The sequence below is a fragment of the Rhinolophus sinicus genome, chromosome 15 (assembly GCF_057876585.1).
Source record: "Rhinolophus sinicus isolate RSI-liver-muscle chromosome 15, RSI-T2T, whole genome shotgun sequence".
NCBI lineage: Eukaryota > Metazoa > Chordata > Mammalia > Chiroptera > Rhinolophidae > Rhinolophus > Rhinolophus sinicus.
Genome location: NC_142515.1, coordinates 18,179,390 through 18,196,977, shown reverse-complemented (window position 1 = coordinate 18,196,977; position 17,588 = coordinate 18,179,390). Strand labels below are relative to the sequence as shown.

General features: G+C 39.1%; 1 protein-coding gene across 1 annotated transcript in view; it reads right to left on the bottom strand.

The window, feature by feature from the left end:
- LOC141572785 (uncharacterized) overlaps positions 1 to 17,588 on the bottom strand; it is a 42,948-nt gene that overhangs the window by 12,852 nt on the left and 12,508 nt on the right. The window contains exons 2-3 of the mRNA XM_088792647.1: positions 738 to 1,028; positions 303 to 690 (exon numbers count right to left, since the gene is read on the bottom strand). Coding sequence (XP_088648773.1) covers positions 303 to 690; positions 738 to 1,028 — 679 coding nt within the window. The remainder of the gene's footprint in view (positions 1 to 302; positions 691 to 737; positions 1,029 to 17,588) is intronic.

Here is a 17,588-nt window from a genome sequence, read left to right as displayed (position 1 = left end):
CTACTCTGCCTGGTTTTCCACTCTACCAACCATGGTGCCAGGAAGTAGGATTTACATGTTCAATTGGAAGATTCTTTCGGGGTTGGGGGTTGGAGAAGAAGATGGAGGTCCCAGAGTAATGCAGGCACCTCTTGGAGGTGACATGATTCCTGGGAAAGGTGAGCAGCGGCTTCATTTTACACACCTCCCAAGTCAGAAGCCTTAGACACCCTTCTCCCTCTGACCCTCCAGCCCACTGGAACATCGGACACCCCTCATCCCTCACCTCTTTGACCCCGCCCCATCACCACTTCTCTACTCACAGTGCTGCTGTGGTCAGACCAATGGAGCGGTTGTCGTAAGTGGAAGTCCTTGTCACAGCTAACATGCTGTTTGTCACCCTCAGCTCCTCCATCCCAGCAGCCTGTGGCGTTTTCTTACTCTTGCTCGGGAATTCTAGGCTTCCGCTGCCCAAAGCCCCCGGGGCTTCCACTGCTCCACTGCTGCTCACCTCTGGCAGCGCGCAGTGCTGGCGGCGCTCTGTAAAGGGAAGGGAGTAGCAGGAGCCGGTCCTCGCAGCTTCTGGTGAGGGGTCCCCGGGGTCAGGGTCGGGCCCTGGGACCACAGGCCCCCGCAGGAGCCGCCGCTGCAGGTGCGGGGGGGGGGGGGGGGCGGGGGGGGCGGGGGTGTGTGTTGTGGAGGACCGAGAATCTGAGGAGCGCGCTCAGCCGGGCTGGGGAACCGCCGCCAGCGCCAACTTTTCCCATCGCGGGAGCGCAGAGGGAGTCCCGGGCTAGAGGTGGGGGCGCGGGGCTCTCTGCTGGCCCGATGTGGAGGACAGGCGCTCAGGACCCCAACTCCATTCAAGTTGGGCCGAGATGGGGCGGGCAGAGGCAGCGTCGGGCAGAAGGCGGCCGCTGCCACAGACCCAGGCGCCGCCACGCGGGCTGGAGCTGGAGTCTCAGGGACCCGGAACGTAGCCGCTGGAGGAGCCGCGAGCCGCCTGTGCTCAGGTTCCTTGCACCGCTCTCTCCTTTGCACGGCTCCGGCTGTGATAGGAGTGCAACAGCCAAGGATCTTCCTCTCCTGCTCTCTGCCTCTGGCTTTGTTCTACTTCTGACCTCCCCACCAGGAGACCAGATTTCCTCTGCCGCCAGGACTCTCGTGGCTGTCCTTGGGAGAAGGATTGAGGGATTCCTACTTTTCCCCTCTTAGTCTCTGTGAATTGGCACCTTGATCTAACCCACAGCACAGGCAGTGTGTACTAGCCTGAGAGAGATGCCAAAGGATAGTAGAGGAGACCGCGTGGGCTGGTGTGTGGCAGATACAGATAGACTCTATCTATCTATCTATCTATCTATCTATCTATCTATCTATCTATCATCTATCTATCTATCTATCTATCTATCATCTATCGATCGATCTAGATATTTGTATCTAGATCTAGATATCTGCGTATAGATCTAGTTGTCTGTATATAGAGATCTATAGACATATCTAAGATCTCTCTTTCTCTCCAATGGTGATGATCCTATGTGTTAGGGCTTCCTCCATCAGTCACAGGGCTTTGATCCCCTTTCCTGACCTTTTAGAACACTCATTCTGTCTAAAGCCAGTCTCCTTGCATAATCTCATTTGAAAGAGCACTTTGCTACTACCCATGCACTAAGGAGGAGAGGCAGACTTTAGAACAGAGAGCTCCAATCCCATCCCCATCCCCCAAAACTGATTTTATTTGCAATGGAATATAAAGAAATTGAAGCCGAAGGGTACTCCGAAAAATAGTGAAAGTTATGGTCAAACACAACTGGGAGGAGATTGATAGCTTCGCTGGTGATAGACTAATCCAAGTTCCTGAGGTCAGTGTCTGATATAAAAAATAACCCAATGGAAATTCTGGGGTTGACAAGTACATACAATTAAAATAAAAATTCACTGGAGGGCTCAATTGTAGATTTCAACTGTGGGAAGAAAGCATTCGAGAACTAGATGAATCTGTGGAGATTATGCAATCCAAAGAACAGAGAGAAAAAGAAGGAAGAAAAATTAACAGAGCCTTAGAAAAGCCTTATTAAACTCTCCAACATGTATGTAATGGGAGAACCAGAAGGAGAGGAATCAGAGAAAGGAGGAGGTAAAATATTCAACGAAACAATGGCAGACATCTCCACATTTATCGAAAAACTTTACACATCCAGGAAGTTCAACCTGATTAGATTTTCCACAATATCTCTTTCATGGTGAAGTCTTAAAATGCATTATTAGACCAAAATATTCTTGAAATGACCTAACGTATTTATCTGAGTTTTGTCATTTCATACATTACTCTTGAGATGAACCATCCTCAATCAATCCTGAGAGATCTCTAAAATACTAGTTCAGGTTAAAAACAACAAGATGTATCCAATTCACAAAGCTAACTCTGAATGAAAGGCATAAATAGAAGGAATGAGTTGGAGAGCCCAAATTGTTCATTATAATTTATTTGGCATCGTCAGCTGAAGGAAGGTCAGCAAGAGAAGTGAACATCTTTCCAAATGTTTCTCTTAAGGAATAGTGACAGGGCATATGAGAAGAAGTTATTAGTTCTTTCTATCTATTATCTAAGAGCTTATTCAAACATGCCTGAGGTTAATTGAATGGAAATTCAGTAGATTTGGGGACCATGCTATTCTAACAGAATATATCTGTATAAATTGAATAGTGGCCATTGCAGTGGAAGAGAAATGAAGCCTCTTTCTCATCGCACTGTAGGTTTTGAATCAAAGTAGGTCACAACTGGGGGAGGGGAATTCAATGTGAATTAGGTTTAATCTTTTGATTAAACTTGGATTGGACATTCTAATTTCTGATTTGATATTGTTTTGTGACTTGAATTAGGATTTTCTGTTACCAAAAAGTGAACATAAATGTCATGAACCTGGGCAATTTTCACTCAGGGCCAGAGAAAAATCTTCTCCTAAACATTTTAAAGGAACAGTGAGAGATAAAAATAAAATTGTGTTTTGATTATGTTATGTGTCACTCTTAATCAATACACTGATTTCATACATGTTGCATCTTAGGTGAATTTGCTTCAAATGCAGGATGTCTAATGAGCCAGATCTGAGCTAATAACAAGTCTATGCATGGACAGGTGCCAGATTTTCAAGGATACATCAGCTGTGAGTTTAATTTTTAGAATCTTTTGTAATGATATGGAGTAATTTTGCAATGGCAATTCAGCATAATGAATAAAAATTTTTCTGCCTTTCATTCCAGTTCTTTTTTGAAGTCTTAAGCCTGCCACACATTCGTTCTGTTATCTGAAACATATTGTACAATCCACAGGACTGTGTAATGAATGGCTGGTCTGGGTGATTTTTAATATCGATGGGATGCAGCTCTGCAGAATTGTCTCGGGGTATTAATGTCTGAATGAAATGTGAATTACTGTTTCTGTCCACTTACTTGTAATGCGGCCTCTGGCAAGTTGTTACTCCTCTAAATTTCATTGTCTTGTACTTACAACTGCCCACCTTTCATACAGAGCATGTCCAGACTCAAAACTATTAATACTGGAATATTTGAAAAGTTTAAAATACTCTGGAAATGCAGGATATGATGGTAATTTTAGAAGATATTCAGTGTTGTATGAACATTGACAAAAACATTCAATGGTGAAAGGGAATTTTAAAGGTTATCAGGTATATCTGCTCCCTCTTCCTCACCCCATTCTTAACCTTAACCAGATGTTGTTATTTTCTTACATATAATAGGCACAGATATTTATTTTTAAAAACACAAACCAAAAAAACCCACAGAGATACCGATTCATTTTATTTTAAATAAGAGAGGTTCAAAAACCAAACAGCAGTATTTTTATTATCAGTGAAGTTATCAAAGGAAAAGAATTACTCCAAATATTACTATTTAGAGTGAGAAATCACCACATTAAACAAGTTATTTTTATTTTTCAATACTCTATCTTCATTTCTCAGTATTGTACCTTACCTTTAGTAAGAAAACTTCATAAATAAATTTCTCCCTCTTCTGTAAATATTAATTGGTCACCTAAAACTGAATGTAGTAAATATTAATGTGAGGAAATAAAACAAAGGGAAGGATACTGTTTGCAGACAACTAGACAAAAGGAGTAAGACAGATACATAGTTTTAAAAGACAGATAAATAAAAGGTAAAAGTAGAAAACAGTTTCAGGAATCAACAAAGGAAAATCTCCTGACTTGTCCGCCTTTATGTCATTGATGTAGCTAGCACTTCTTCTGAGACATTAACATGGTTGGGGATAATTATTTCAAACTCTGTGAAATCTGACTGAGAAAATATTTATTCATTTAGTAAATATGTACTCATACTTTGAAGAGTTAGCTGCACTCTGTAAAGAGCAGCAGTAGCAGTATCGTTTGTAAGAAATGATACAGCCAAAGACAGAATGTGGCTGTTGGGAAATGTCACCGCCTGGATTTATGTTTCTCCTCTAAAAGATGTGTGGGAAATCACATCTTTCAAACTGAAAATAAAAATGTCCAGATGCAGAACTTTACTTTTTGCAATAGCGTTATCTTTAAAAGCCTCAATTTGAGTTTCCATAGTTTACCAAATTGCAGAGTGAATAAACTAGATCTCATCTACCTTAGGCCTAACACTGTAATTATTCCATGGCTTTAAATATAAGTATATGGGTTACTATGTAGCTGAATAATGTTTTAAAGCATCAAAATAAAAATCTTAGAGGTTTTATTTATTTTTTATGGCTCATAATTGCCAGTTTCTTTTTTTAATAATGGAAAGAAAAATACTTTAAAAGTCAATAGCTTAATAATGACATTCATAATCTTTGTTGCACTTTTAATGTTTATTTCATGTTGTGTAGCACATGCTTCTGCATTAGCCAAGAGAGCAATGAAGAGGGTCTGGTCACAGCAAGAATAACAATAGCAGACACTCTGTGTCTTTAAGTTTTGCCAAGTGGACTTGTTTGGATTTCAAGTTCTTGCCGTAGCTACTCGCATTTCCTAGTAGAGGGTTGGTTTACTGTGTGGTTCTCTTTAGCAGGTATGCTTTTATTTAAGACTTTTTTTAAATTAAAAAATATAGCTAACATTCAATATTATACTGGTTTCATGGGTACACCATAGTTATTCAACATTTATATACCTAAAGAAGTGATAACCATGACAAGTCCAGCAACCATCTGACACCATGCTGTACTATCATAATATTATTGACTATATTCCCCATGCTGTTCATTACACCCCCATGACTTATCTGTTTTTGTTTTCTTTTTAATTAAAGTTTATTGGGGTTACAATTTTTAGTAAAGTTACATAGATCAAGTGTACAATTCTGTAATACATCATCTATCTATCTATATATATCACATTGTATGTATTCACCATAAAGAGTCAGTTCTCCTTCCATCACCATATATTTGGCCCCCTTTTCCCTTTTATACCTGGACTTGGACCTCTTATTTCCCTTCGCCTTTACCCCCTTTTAAATATCAATTTAAATTCAGTTGCCATTTAATATTATTTTATATTAATTTCAGGTGTACAACATAGTGGCTAGACATTTTTATAATTTAAGAGAGAGCTCCCTGACTAGTCTAGTACTCATTTAGCACTACACATAGTTATTATCACGTCATTGACGATATTCCCTATGCTTTACTTTACATCCCCATGACTATTTTGTCACTACCGACTTGTACTTTTTTATCCCTTCACTTTCTTTCACCCACACCCCAATCCCCCTCCCATCTGACAACCATCAAAATGTTTTGTGTACCTGTGAGTTTGTTTCTGTTTGTTTGTTGTATATTTTGTTCTTTAGATTTCACATAGAAGTGAAATTACACTGCATCTGTTTTTCTCTGTCTGACATACTCCACTCAGCACAATACCCTCCAGGTCCATTCATGCCACTGCAGATGGCAAAAACCCATTCCCTTCCATGGCCAAGCAATATCCCATTGTATATATGTACTATCTCCTCTTTATCCATTCTTCCATCAGTGGACACCCAGATTATCTTCATATCCTGGACATTGTAAATAACACTGCAATGAACATATGGATGCACACGTCCCCTTGAAGTAGCATTTGGGGTTTCTTTAGATAAATACACTGAAGTGGGATTACTGGGTCCTTCATTGTCTCTTCTTATAGCTCTTGTTTTAAAGTCTATTTTGTCTGGTATAAGTTTTGCTACCCCAGCTTTTTTTTCTTTTTTCTTTTTTCATTTTCATGAAGTATCTTTTTCATTCTTTTAATTTCTGACTGTGTGTGTCTTTCAATCTGAAGTGAGTGTTTTATAGGCAGCATACGTAAGGGTGTTGTATTCTTATCCATTCAGCCCTCCTATCTCTTTTGGTTGGAGCATTTAATCCATTTACATTGAAAGTAATTGTTGATAGATGTGTCGCTATTGCCACTTTATTATTCATAATTTTGATTTTTATTTGTTTCTGTCTTAAAGAAGCCCCTCTAACATTCCCTGTAATACTGGTTTGGTGGTGATGAACTCCTTTAGCTGTTTCTTATCTAGGAAGCTCTTTATCTGTCCTTTGAATTTAAATGATAGCTTTGCTGGGTAGACTAGTCTTGGTTGTAAGTCCTTGCTTTTCATCACATTTAATATTTTGTGCAAGTTGGGCCAAGCAGGGACCCAGGGAGTCACTAGAGTGGGAAGAGTTGTGGTCAACAGGTTAATGTAGACTCTGGTTTGGTGCCAGTGCTGAGCCTGAAATGACTCAGCAAAAGTCTCAGAGCACCCTGAGGCCAGTTGATGCCCTCCTGGGGCCCATGGACTCCAATAGTTTTCTAAAAAAGAGTGTAATACAGGAGGGGTTGGCTGCTCAAGGAGAAAGTGTCTCCGGCAGTACATAAGTTAGATGAGGCATGGTCTCAGCTGAGTCAGCAGGGCAGAGCCATGGAGCTTAACAGGCTAATCAGGCTCAGTTTTGGCCTGTGGGGGCAGGCTCAACATAGGACAGATGGCAGCCACCTGCCAGCTGCATGGGAGAAGGACCCTTCACCAGGAAAATGCTGACCATCCTCCAGTCCTTCCCCTGCAGCCACACACCTCAGTCTGCCCCTTGTGTGTCTCCAAGGCCCTCTGAATCACTGTCCCACTGCTGGAGCGCAAGGTGAGTGCCTGTGAGCGAGTGAGTCTGTGTGTGAGTCGTTTAAGAGGACATCTGGGTTTCCCTCAGCCTCTGTCCCTCCCAGATGGTTGGAATCCCCACTGTTTTTCACAGCCAGATGTTTTGGGGGCCCCTCTTCCCAGCACCAATACTCTGGGCTGGGGAGCCTGGTGTAGGGGGCTGGGGTCCCTTGTTTTTCCAGGGGGAACTTGTGCTGCTGTGATATCCCTCCTGATTCTCAACTGCTACATGCAGGTGTGAGGCCCTTTCTCTGCCCCTCCTACCAGTCTCGACATGGCTTCTCTCTATATTTTCAGTTATAGGACTTCTGTTCGGCTAGACTTCAGATGGTTCTCCAGGTTGATTGTTCTATAATGTAGTTGTAATTTCAATGTTTTCACAGAAAGAAGAAAGCACAGTGTTTATCTACTCTGCCACCTTGGATCTCCTATTACATGTTTTAAAGTATAACATACCATTAATTCTTTCACTCATACATTAGGACCAAGCAAAAACCCTCCCAGTGATAGAAGGAGTTCTGTATTATAAAGATTCCTTGATTATTCATCCTCCCCAGAAGAAAATATGATAAAATAAAGTAGAAATTTCTCAGCCGTTCTACAAATTTGGGTATTAGAAAATAGAAATCCATTATGTAGTGGCCTCAAATAATAGCACATAAATTAACAGTCAGCATTCAACATACAGAGGGTGCCAAAAACATGTATACACATTTTAAGAAAGGAAAAAAACTGTATTAAAATTGTTATAATATATACTGATAAAAGATGAGTACAAATACAAGTTTGACTTCTGCAATTACAAGAGGCGCTCAAAGTGGTTACCATCAGCATCCAGACACGTCTGATTATGGCGAACTGCTGCTTGAGCATAGATAACATCTCTAAAAATGTGTATACATTTTTTTGGCACCCCCAGTATATTGTGTAAAGCCATTTAGTAATTAGCTGTTTAGGAAGGAGTGTGGACAAAGACAGTGTGACAAGAAAACATGGAGTAGTTCTACTTCTGACCCGATGGAGATAGTGATTCTGGACTAGCCAACCTGCCATAAAAAAATCAAAGCACACAAAATACCTGAGGCAATAGGACCCTCAATTTATTGATTACCTCATTTTCCATAAATATACATATTTATTTAATTGTCTCTTCCTTTCCTTACAAGGGCCAAAATGAAAATGTGCAGATGTTCCAATTTGACATTGCTTTACTTCAACTAATGACAATCCAGCTGTCCTCTTACTCTAGTAATAGAGAATCATTAGTAACCCTAAAGTAAAGGGATGAGTGATATGGAAACCATCAATAGTAGTGATAATCATTGCAATGTAAAACTGCTCTACATGGCTTTCAAGGGTCATCTAATACCTCCATCATTTTCCATGTGGGAATAATTCCTATTAACTTTTGGTCTACACTTGTAAAAAGACAAGTGACTATATTCTTCCCAAGTGCATTGCTTTGAGGTCTATATTTTCTATAATACTTCATCATTCTATGATTTTTACCTAAAAAGACATTAGATATACATCATCACTAAAGGAAGATTTGGTATATTGCCCAGTCTGACTGGATATGACTACTGTCATCTCTTTGAATTCTATATATCATCTTTCACATTTTTAAACACTTTTCACATTTTAAATAGTTTGGTGCAAAAGTAATTGCAGTTTAAAAGGTTAAAAACTTGCAAAAACCATAATTACTTTTGCACCAACCTATAGAACAGAGATGGCCACAGACGGTAAAAGGCTGGGTCAGTAAGCAAGGAACACCTCATCCTAAGGATTGGGAGGAAATAGGTAGAAGAGCCATCTGTCAGTAAGTAAATATAATAGAAGAGATTTAACTACAGAGGCATAGTTTGGTTTAGATCACTCCTAAGGGTCTTCCTCAAAGATTTTCTGCTAGGAGTGCTTCCTAAAGACCAATGTACTTACCACACCCATAATTTAGAAGAAAAGTGAGCAGGATCCTAGAAAAGAGCTATTATTTGCTTAGCAAGCATATGTCTTTGAGCTTAATTAAACCTCCATTTGTTCAACTGCAAAGTTAAACTTGGAGGTATGGGAAGTAACATTGAGGTATAATAAAATTGGGGGTATGGGTCTCTTTATTTCTTTCAAATTTGTGGAAGTCAAGATGAGTGGTATAATGTGTTTCAAAGATATTGAGGATTTCTGGTGTAGGCATGTAGCTTGTCCTTGAATTTTCAATCCAGAAAGGATTTGAGATCACTTAATACAAAGCTGTCATTCAGGGATGAGAACATCATTGCTTAGAAAGAAAGGCTAAATGACTTGGCCCAGCTCATATGTTTTAGGGGCACAACCAGGAGTAAAATTCAGCCTGATTCTTGGGCTCGAGCCCTTGTTACCATATCACGACTAGCCTGCATATTTAGGAACAATCAAGTCCTTTGCCTTCTATCCTTACTAGGGAAAAAAAAATGTACCTCTTAGTCATTCATTGAAATGGTTGAACTTAAATTTATGTCTAAAGTCTTTTTTTTTTTTTCAACTGTTCCTGAATTCAGTTCTCCAGGGGAAGGAGGTAAATTAGGGTTTCCCAATGCAGCTGGCTAGTTAATATAATTTAAAACTTTCTTATTTGTATTCCTGTCTGTGTCATATTTAATTGAAATAAATCAAAGGCTGTATTTAGCATATAACAGGGCTGAAGTTTATCAAGTAAGAGATTGCTATCAGTGACATAAAAACAAAGCAAAAACCATATCTTTTCTACATCTTGCTATGCCTTCTACTCCAGGGACCTTAGGGCTTTTGGCTACTGAAGAAGAAAAAATGTTGCAATGGAAATAATAATGAACTAACAATAGTAATCAAAATGGAAGATATATTCTAAGACCTACTTTTTTGGTAGCATTGTTCTTAATTTCTGTACTGATTTAATGCCAAGTAAAGATTATACTTACTACTTAAGTTACAAATACATTTCCTCCTTTTGAAGAAAGATTCTGAGTGTACGGTGTAAATATCACCATTGTTTAAATGTCACCCAGTTTGATTTTGCATGTGGGATTTGGGCAGCTAAATGCATGGCCACTATGACTTCATTTCTCCCATCAAGAACAAAATAAGGAGTTGAAAGCAAGACTGGCCTTTTTTGTGAAATACAGCCTTTTGGAAAATGGGCCCATTTGCACCTATCTTTCTAGGAATCCCTGCCGCTTTTTATGTTAGACTATTACTTTTGCCAACAAAAACAAGAACCTGTGACAAATGTAGATATTTGGCATTTATAATTGGGCATTATTGTTATGAGTCAAACTTCATAGCCCAGCCTTCATTTGTTGCCCTTTCCAAACCAGATAAGTTGGCAAATTAGGCAAATTATTCTTTCCCATGCAGTTATTTTCAAGTATTAGAATAGAATAAATATCAAGACTCAACTATATGTCATGCCCCATTCTAGGACTAGGGATACATGAGTAAATAAAAAAGATAATATTTCTGCTGTCACATAGCTTACATTCTAGTCAGGAGGTGTCAAAGAGTAAATGAGTAAACTGGTGATTAAACTTGTAATACATTTGATCAAAGAAAAGGCTTGGATAGGTGAAAGGAGGCGTGGTGGCCAGGGAAGGCTTCTATGAGGAGATGTCATTTAAGCTTAGATAGGAACAATGCTAAGTGAAATAAGCCAGAAAAAAGAAAGGCAAGTGTTGTATGACGTAGCTTATATGTATGTGTGAAATTTAAAAACTCCAAATTCAGAACAACAAGAGAGTAGAATGATGGTTGCCAGGGGCTGCAATGAGGGGGAAATGACAAGTTGTTGGTCAAGGGTACAAAGTTTCAGTTAGAAGATGAGTAAGTTCTGGGGATATAATACACAGCATGATGGTTATAGTTAATAATACTGTACTGTAGACTCAAAATTTGCTAAGAGATTAGATCTTAGGTGTTCTTCCCACACACAAAAGTAGTAGTAACTGTGAGGTGGTGAATATGTTAACTAACGATTATGGTAATCATTTCACAATGTATATGCATATTATATTATCACATTGTGCATCTTTAAAAAGTCACATTGTGCAACCTAAATATATGCAAAGTCTATTTGTCAGTCACACTGGAAAGCATTCATAAATAATAATAATAATAATAAAGAACAAGAGGTAGAGCAAGCTATGTGACAGAGAAGAGTGTTTCAGAACACTCTTCAAGCAAGTACAAGGATCCGAAGAAGGAAACAAGCTTCACATCTTAGAGAAGAAAGGAGAACAGTGTGGATGGTACAGAGGAAAAACAGGAAGAAGGGTGTGAGACAATAGTAGAAAAACGTTCAGAAGACAAATCACATCGGTCTTTGTAGGCTAAGGCAAGAACACAACAAATTCTACCTGCAAAGAACTTAAAATTTGGTGGTGGGTTTTATTTTAAGTGTAACCCCCCCCAAAAAAAAAATAATAATTTTTGAAAAATCAACTAGGGATTGGATCGTTACAACTTATATTAAAAACAATCACTTAAGTTTTACAGTTCATTCTGACAGTGATTTATGGCCTAGTTTAAACCAGATCATATAATAGGCAGGCACAACCTTGTAAATGAAAGTTTGGAACAAGGTTCCTACTTTGAAGACATCAAAACCTGGTTAGATAATAAAACAAAACTAAACAACAACACCAAAAAAAAAACCACACACAAAAAACCTGGTTAGGATGTTACTTTGTAAATATCATGGTGGAGGTAGGCACAGCGACTTATGGTAGACACAGACCAGAGCAGCTACTGTGTTTCCCCGAAAACAAGACCTACCCAGACAATCAACTCTAATGTGTCTTTTGGAGCAAAAATTAATATAAGACCCAGTATTATGTTATGTAATGTTATATATTAAGTTGTGCTCCAAAAAACGCATTAGAGCTGATTGTCCCGCTAGGTCTTATTTTCGGGGAAACACGGTATTACAGTCAGGTTGCCTGGAGGAGGAAGCCTCAGCTCACTCTCGAAGATAGAAAAGAGGCAAAGGGCATAGGAATGGGGCCGGACAGCTTAATTAATAACAGCGTTATAAAACAGCATTAGGCGACCTGCAAAATTCCGTACTCCTAAGTAAAAAGTGAAAAGTATAGTTAGATGCTTCTAACCATCTCCCCAACCCTGTGTTCCACGTAGTAGGCGCATGTCTCCATCTATTCTTATAGGTTCAACTCAAATCTTTCTCTCTCCATGAAGCACTTTCAGACACCCACATAAAGAAATGTTAGCACCTCTCTTAAGCTCATAACAAATCACCAACAAATGTCAAATGCTTCATGGGTAGGATCCATGTCTAATTTATCTCTATTCTTACTGGGAGGCCCAATAGGGGTTTGCACATAGTAGATGGTCAAAAACATTTATTGAATAGATGACTTAAACTCATCTGTCACCTGAACCACCTTTAAATTTATTATCAATATCATCTTTTATCTCAAAATTATTTTCACTAAGTTGGACTCAGTGCTACAAATAGTTCCCCAACCTAACTAGGCTACTATGACTTTTATTTGGAACACACCATTTTCATTAACCCCTTTCAGTTCCAACAATAGTGTCCCTACTCATTCTTTCTGGTAACTGGTATTTGGGACCTAGAATCTTAGAAAGGGGCTGGGTATTAAAAATCATCTATTTCAGTGATCTCATACCTGGTTGCACATTTAAATCACTTGCACACTTTTTAAAAACAACTCTCTGGGATTCACCCTCTAGAAAGCCTGATTTAATTGGTCTGAGATGGGGCCTGGACACTGAACCATGATTTAACAACATTGAACTTCATTATGTTGCATATCATGAAATTCATTATCTATGAGAAATGAAGAAAGTCTAAGTCAGAAAGGCCAAGTGACCTGCCCAAGAGTCACAGAAATAATCTAATTGGGGTAAAGCTATACCTGGAGCCCAACCCTTTCTTTCTTCTCAGATTCTGGAGTACAAGCATTGTCAGTCATGCTTTATGAACGCCCCTGCCTCCGGCCCCTGCTCCCCACATACACAGAACACTTCCCCTGAGAATAAACACACGTTCTGAAAGTGATGCTTGATTTTCATTAAGCCAGCCTAGGTTTGAGGGACAGCATTTGTTTTCATGACAGAATCGAACTCCATTTCAGAGTTCAGAGACACACTCACTTATCCAGAATCGATAGCAAGCTGGAAGTAATTCCAGAGGTAAGCACAATAGGAAATCTTTATAGAGATAACCCTGTACTGTATTTTTTTTTTCTTTTCTTGAGGTTGTTGTGAGAATTAAATGAGATAAGGCATTTAGCAAAGCTCTTGGATCATAGTTTGTCTCCATTAGTTATGACAATAACTCATCATCATCTTGGCTTACTGCTGACGTGGCAATACTGCAGATACAATAGATGGAGTAGGGAAGGAAACCACATCCATCATGAATCTTAAGTGACTCTGTCATCATTGTATGTGAATAGTTTTATCTCATTCTCATATTAGCCGTGTGAATTAGGCATTATTTCTGTAGTTTATAGATGAGAAACTTGAAACGCAGAGAGACTGAGTTACTTGCTCAGAATTATACAGCTGGCAAGGGATGGGGTCTAGTGTTGAGCTGTGGTCTAACTGCCCTCCAAAGTACGTGTGATTTTTGACCATACAAGATTTCCTCATTTTTGTTATAACATTTTACAAAACAAGTTCGATTAAATGCATGGGAGACTATCAGTTAGAAATGAGGACTCTCATTGTTGCAAACCTGACAGTTTGAAGTTAATAAGAAAAGATCCTTCTGATCATCCACAAAAGGAGCATTTCTGCTATCTGGGCCTGAATGTGTCACAAACATAAGATATGAAGCCTCTACGTAAACCAGGTTGGTGCCTTGGTCTCCACACACAACATGTACGTCACTGTCTCTTTGCCTTTGGTCACACTGTTCACACCAATTGCAATGCCACTTGTCCTCCTCTGCCTCTCAAATATCCCTCATTATTTCAGGACCAACTTAAGTCCTACCTTGACTCTTCTAGCCTAATTCTGTTCTCAGAATTCCTATTCTAAGTATGGTTGGAACCATAAAGATTAGTGCCTCTGTTTGGGAAATCCTCTTTTGTTCAAACTAACTGACTAGTCAAATCTGATTAAACAAGTAAGAGGAAAGAATTAGAAAAACAAAAGGATATCTTCTGTAATCCAAGGATTTGTGAATTTTATGAAGGATTTAAACCAAGATCAGAGAGGCTTCAAGAATCTAAGCTGCTTCTTCCTTTCTCTTTCTTTCTCTTTTCCTCCCTTTGTTCCTTATCTTTATTCTTTCCTTACACATGTGTTTTCCTGTGGAACATCATAAATCTGACGTGGCCTGGACTCTCTAAAGTATACATGTCCTTTAAGTTCAAGTTCCAATGTAGACTCACATAATTCAAATTTTGGGAGAAAGAGACTCATACTGACCTAGCTTTATTCAGGTGTCCAATTCTGTGATCCACTCACAGGTGTAGTGAGGTTGTGAATGGTTTAATCTACTTCACCATTTGGTAAACACTGCCTTTTCTACTTTTTAATATATAATAATTAGTACTGACTGTGCATAAACATAGAGCTCTTTATGGAAAAGATTTCTGTGCATATTTGGGTAAGTTCAGCCTGCCTGTTCTAGGGTGAGGTGATCATTTTTACCTTCCATACTAATAACAAGGAGAGCTGTTAAAATATATAGGAAATAGACTTAGCATGATGCCTAATTCAAACCTGGCCATGTCTTAAATAAGACATATGAATTTTATATATAAAGCAAACATAAGTATTCCTCGTCATGAGAGAGGGTGGATAGCTCCCTCCACTTGTGGTTGGCAGACTTCTTAGATGGCTCCCCGTTTCCCAGCCCTTTTGGAGGCAGAACCTGTGAATCCAATGGGACAGTTACTTTCTTGATTATGTTGATTCGGTTGTGCAAACAGCAATGGGAAAGTCATTCCCATGATTATTTTATATTATATAAGACCTCCTTGTAGCCAACTGGAGAGGAATTAAGAAGCCAGAGACATGCAATCCTGCTGACTGGAAGAAAGCAAATAGCCTTCTTGTGAACTGCCTATGGAGCCGTGAGGCAAGCAATTGAGGTCAGCTTCTAGAAGCTGAGAGCTAGCGAGCCATGACGGACAGCTAGCAAGAAAACAGGGTCTCAGTAATATAAGACAATGAATTTTGCCAGCAATCTGTGAGTTTGGAAAAGGATCCTGAGCCTCAGATGAGAATCGAATCCAGGGCCAACATCTTGATTTCAGCCTGGAGATACCTTGAGCAGAATACCCAGCTAATCTGCACCTAGACTCCTAATCCAAAGAAAATGTAAGACAATAAATGAGTATTGTTGAAATAACTTAGTTTGTGATAATTTGTTAGCCAGCTACAGAATGCTAACAAACCATTAAATAAGTAGCCAATACATTCATTTAGCAATTTAATAAACATTTATTGGGAAACTACTACAGACTAAGCAGCATAGTAGGTATTAGGGGACGCGAGTCAAACATGATCACTCCACTCCAATGCAAATCAGAAGAGATTTTCATTAGGAACTAATTCATCTGTTAAAAAAGAAATAATTCCCCGAACTTCTCAAAACAGCACCATCAAGTCGATTCAGGTTACAAAAGAAGATAACTAGAATTTACTACATTCGGGCTTCAAAGAAGGTAAGGTTAACACAAGAAGGAAAATAATTCCTTCATATTTTAACTCTTCCTTTCCACTAATCTCCTCTCCTTTTCTTTCCAAGTTAGAAACAAAGGCAAGAATTCCGTGTTGTGAGAAAGATATTAGTAGGGCAAAGAGTGTCCCCATTTTCTGAGATGTCCAGACTTGTTAAAACATCCCTTCACCTCAGAAAAGTCTCTGACTCAGTTAGCTACAGATTCAGATTTGTGGTTGCAGATGTTATCGTGAAGTCCCGCTTTCAGCCACAGCAAGATTAGTAGACACAGTGAATAAATGGCATCCATTTACAGAATAAAGGGTTGAAGCAACTCTTTATAATTTCTCCCACTTTAGCGCAGGCAGAAAACAGCCCCTCTGAAACATTACCTTAACCATTACTCATATAACCTGGCATGCAATTTATCCCTTTGGAAGGTTTTCTTTGTTTGTTTGTTTGTTTGTTCGTTTTTTTTCCCCTAACTCTTCCAGCTTCTTCATTTGGAGTGATTAGAGAAAATTTGTCTTTCTGTGAAGAGACTAATGGTCCAAATTAAGACACTGATAAAGAGGAAGAGAATGAAAGAAAGGAAGAAAGGAGAGAAGCAGGGTGGGAGAGACAGGAGTAAGGGTGGAGAGAGAGAAAGAGAAACTGAAGAAACAGGGCCGATTGCTTCATTGAATAGCTTTTATATACGTGAGGCTCAGAGTGAAGAATTTATAGGACATGAAAGTTCTCTAAGTTTCTGTTTGCTGACATGACCCAGGCAGGAGAGTGGCCCCATCGTGGGCCTAGAAATTCATTTCAGTAATATAGTCCTTAAGGAAGATTGTCTCAACGAGTGACAGGTACCTAAATGGCTGATGTACAGGAGATGCAAGGACCACTTTGACAAACAGAAAGCATCATTTTAGAGTTTTAGCTATTAATAAATAAATCGACCCTTTTTAGCCTGCTGTAAAAATTGGGACCAGGGTAAGAAGCAAAATATAGCCTGCAAAACACTTACCCAGAAGAGTCCCTCCTGTTTCCCCATGTAAAATCTTATAAAGACATATTTTAATATTATATTTTTCCACCATAGTCTATTACACTCAACCCAGGCAACCCCACCGATCAATGAAGCTGACATCCTTTTGCTTACTGTATTTAGAGAAATTAAACTGTCAGTCTTCATTTCTCCTGATGGCTGTACCAACATGTCCCATTTTTGTCTAAGAAGCGTTTTCTTATTTGAATTTAAAATCAGCCTGGTGGTTTCAGAATCCTTAGTTTCAGATTTCTATCTTCTGATGAGACTTAGGATACTGGAGTCCAAACCATCAATACAAATTTAGTCTGACCACGTCAGAAGGAAAAAAAAAAAAAAAGAGAAAAGAAAAGAAAAGCGCTTTTCTTCCTTCCAGTCTTGAAATTCTCTAATTAAGAAGCTCAGAATTATTTCAGATCCAGAAATGACCTCATTGTTGCTGAGACAGGAGGGGAGAGGCCTGTGAACTGTGTCCCAGGATCTTAGCAAACAGCTGGGAGATGAAGAGAAAACTTCCCATCCATGAAATTGTCAATCCAATGACTTGCTATGCCACACAATGCTGGATTTATTTGAAATAAAACAACTTCAAATTACAAACTGAAACTATATGGAACACACCCTCTGTGAAAGTAGGTTAGCCTGTGACTAAGAGCAGAGGCTTTGTGGTCAGGTGCATCTGGGTCCAAGTTCTGACTCTACCAGTTCTTGGGCAGATTATTATTGATCTGTAAGT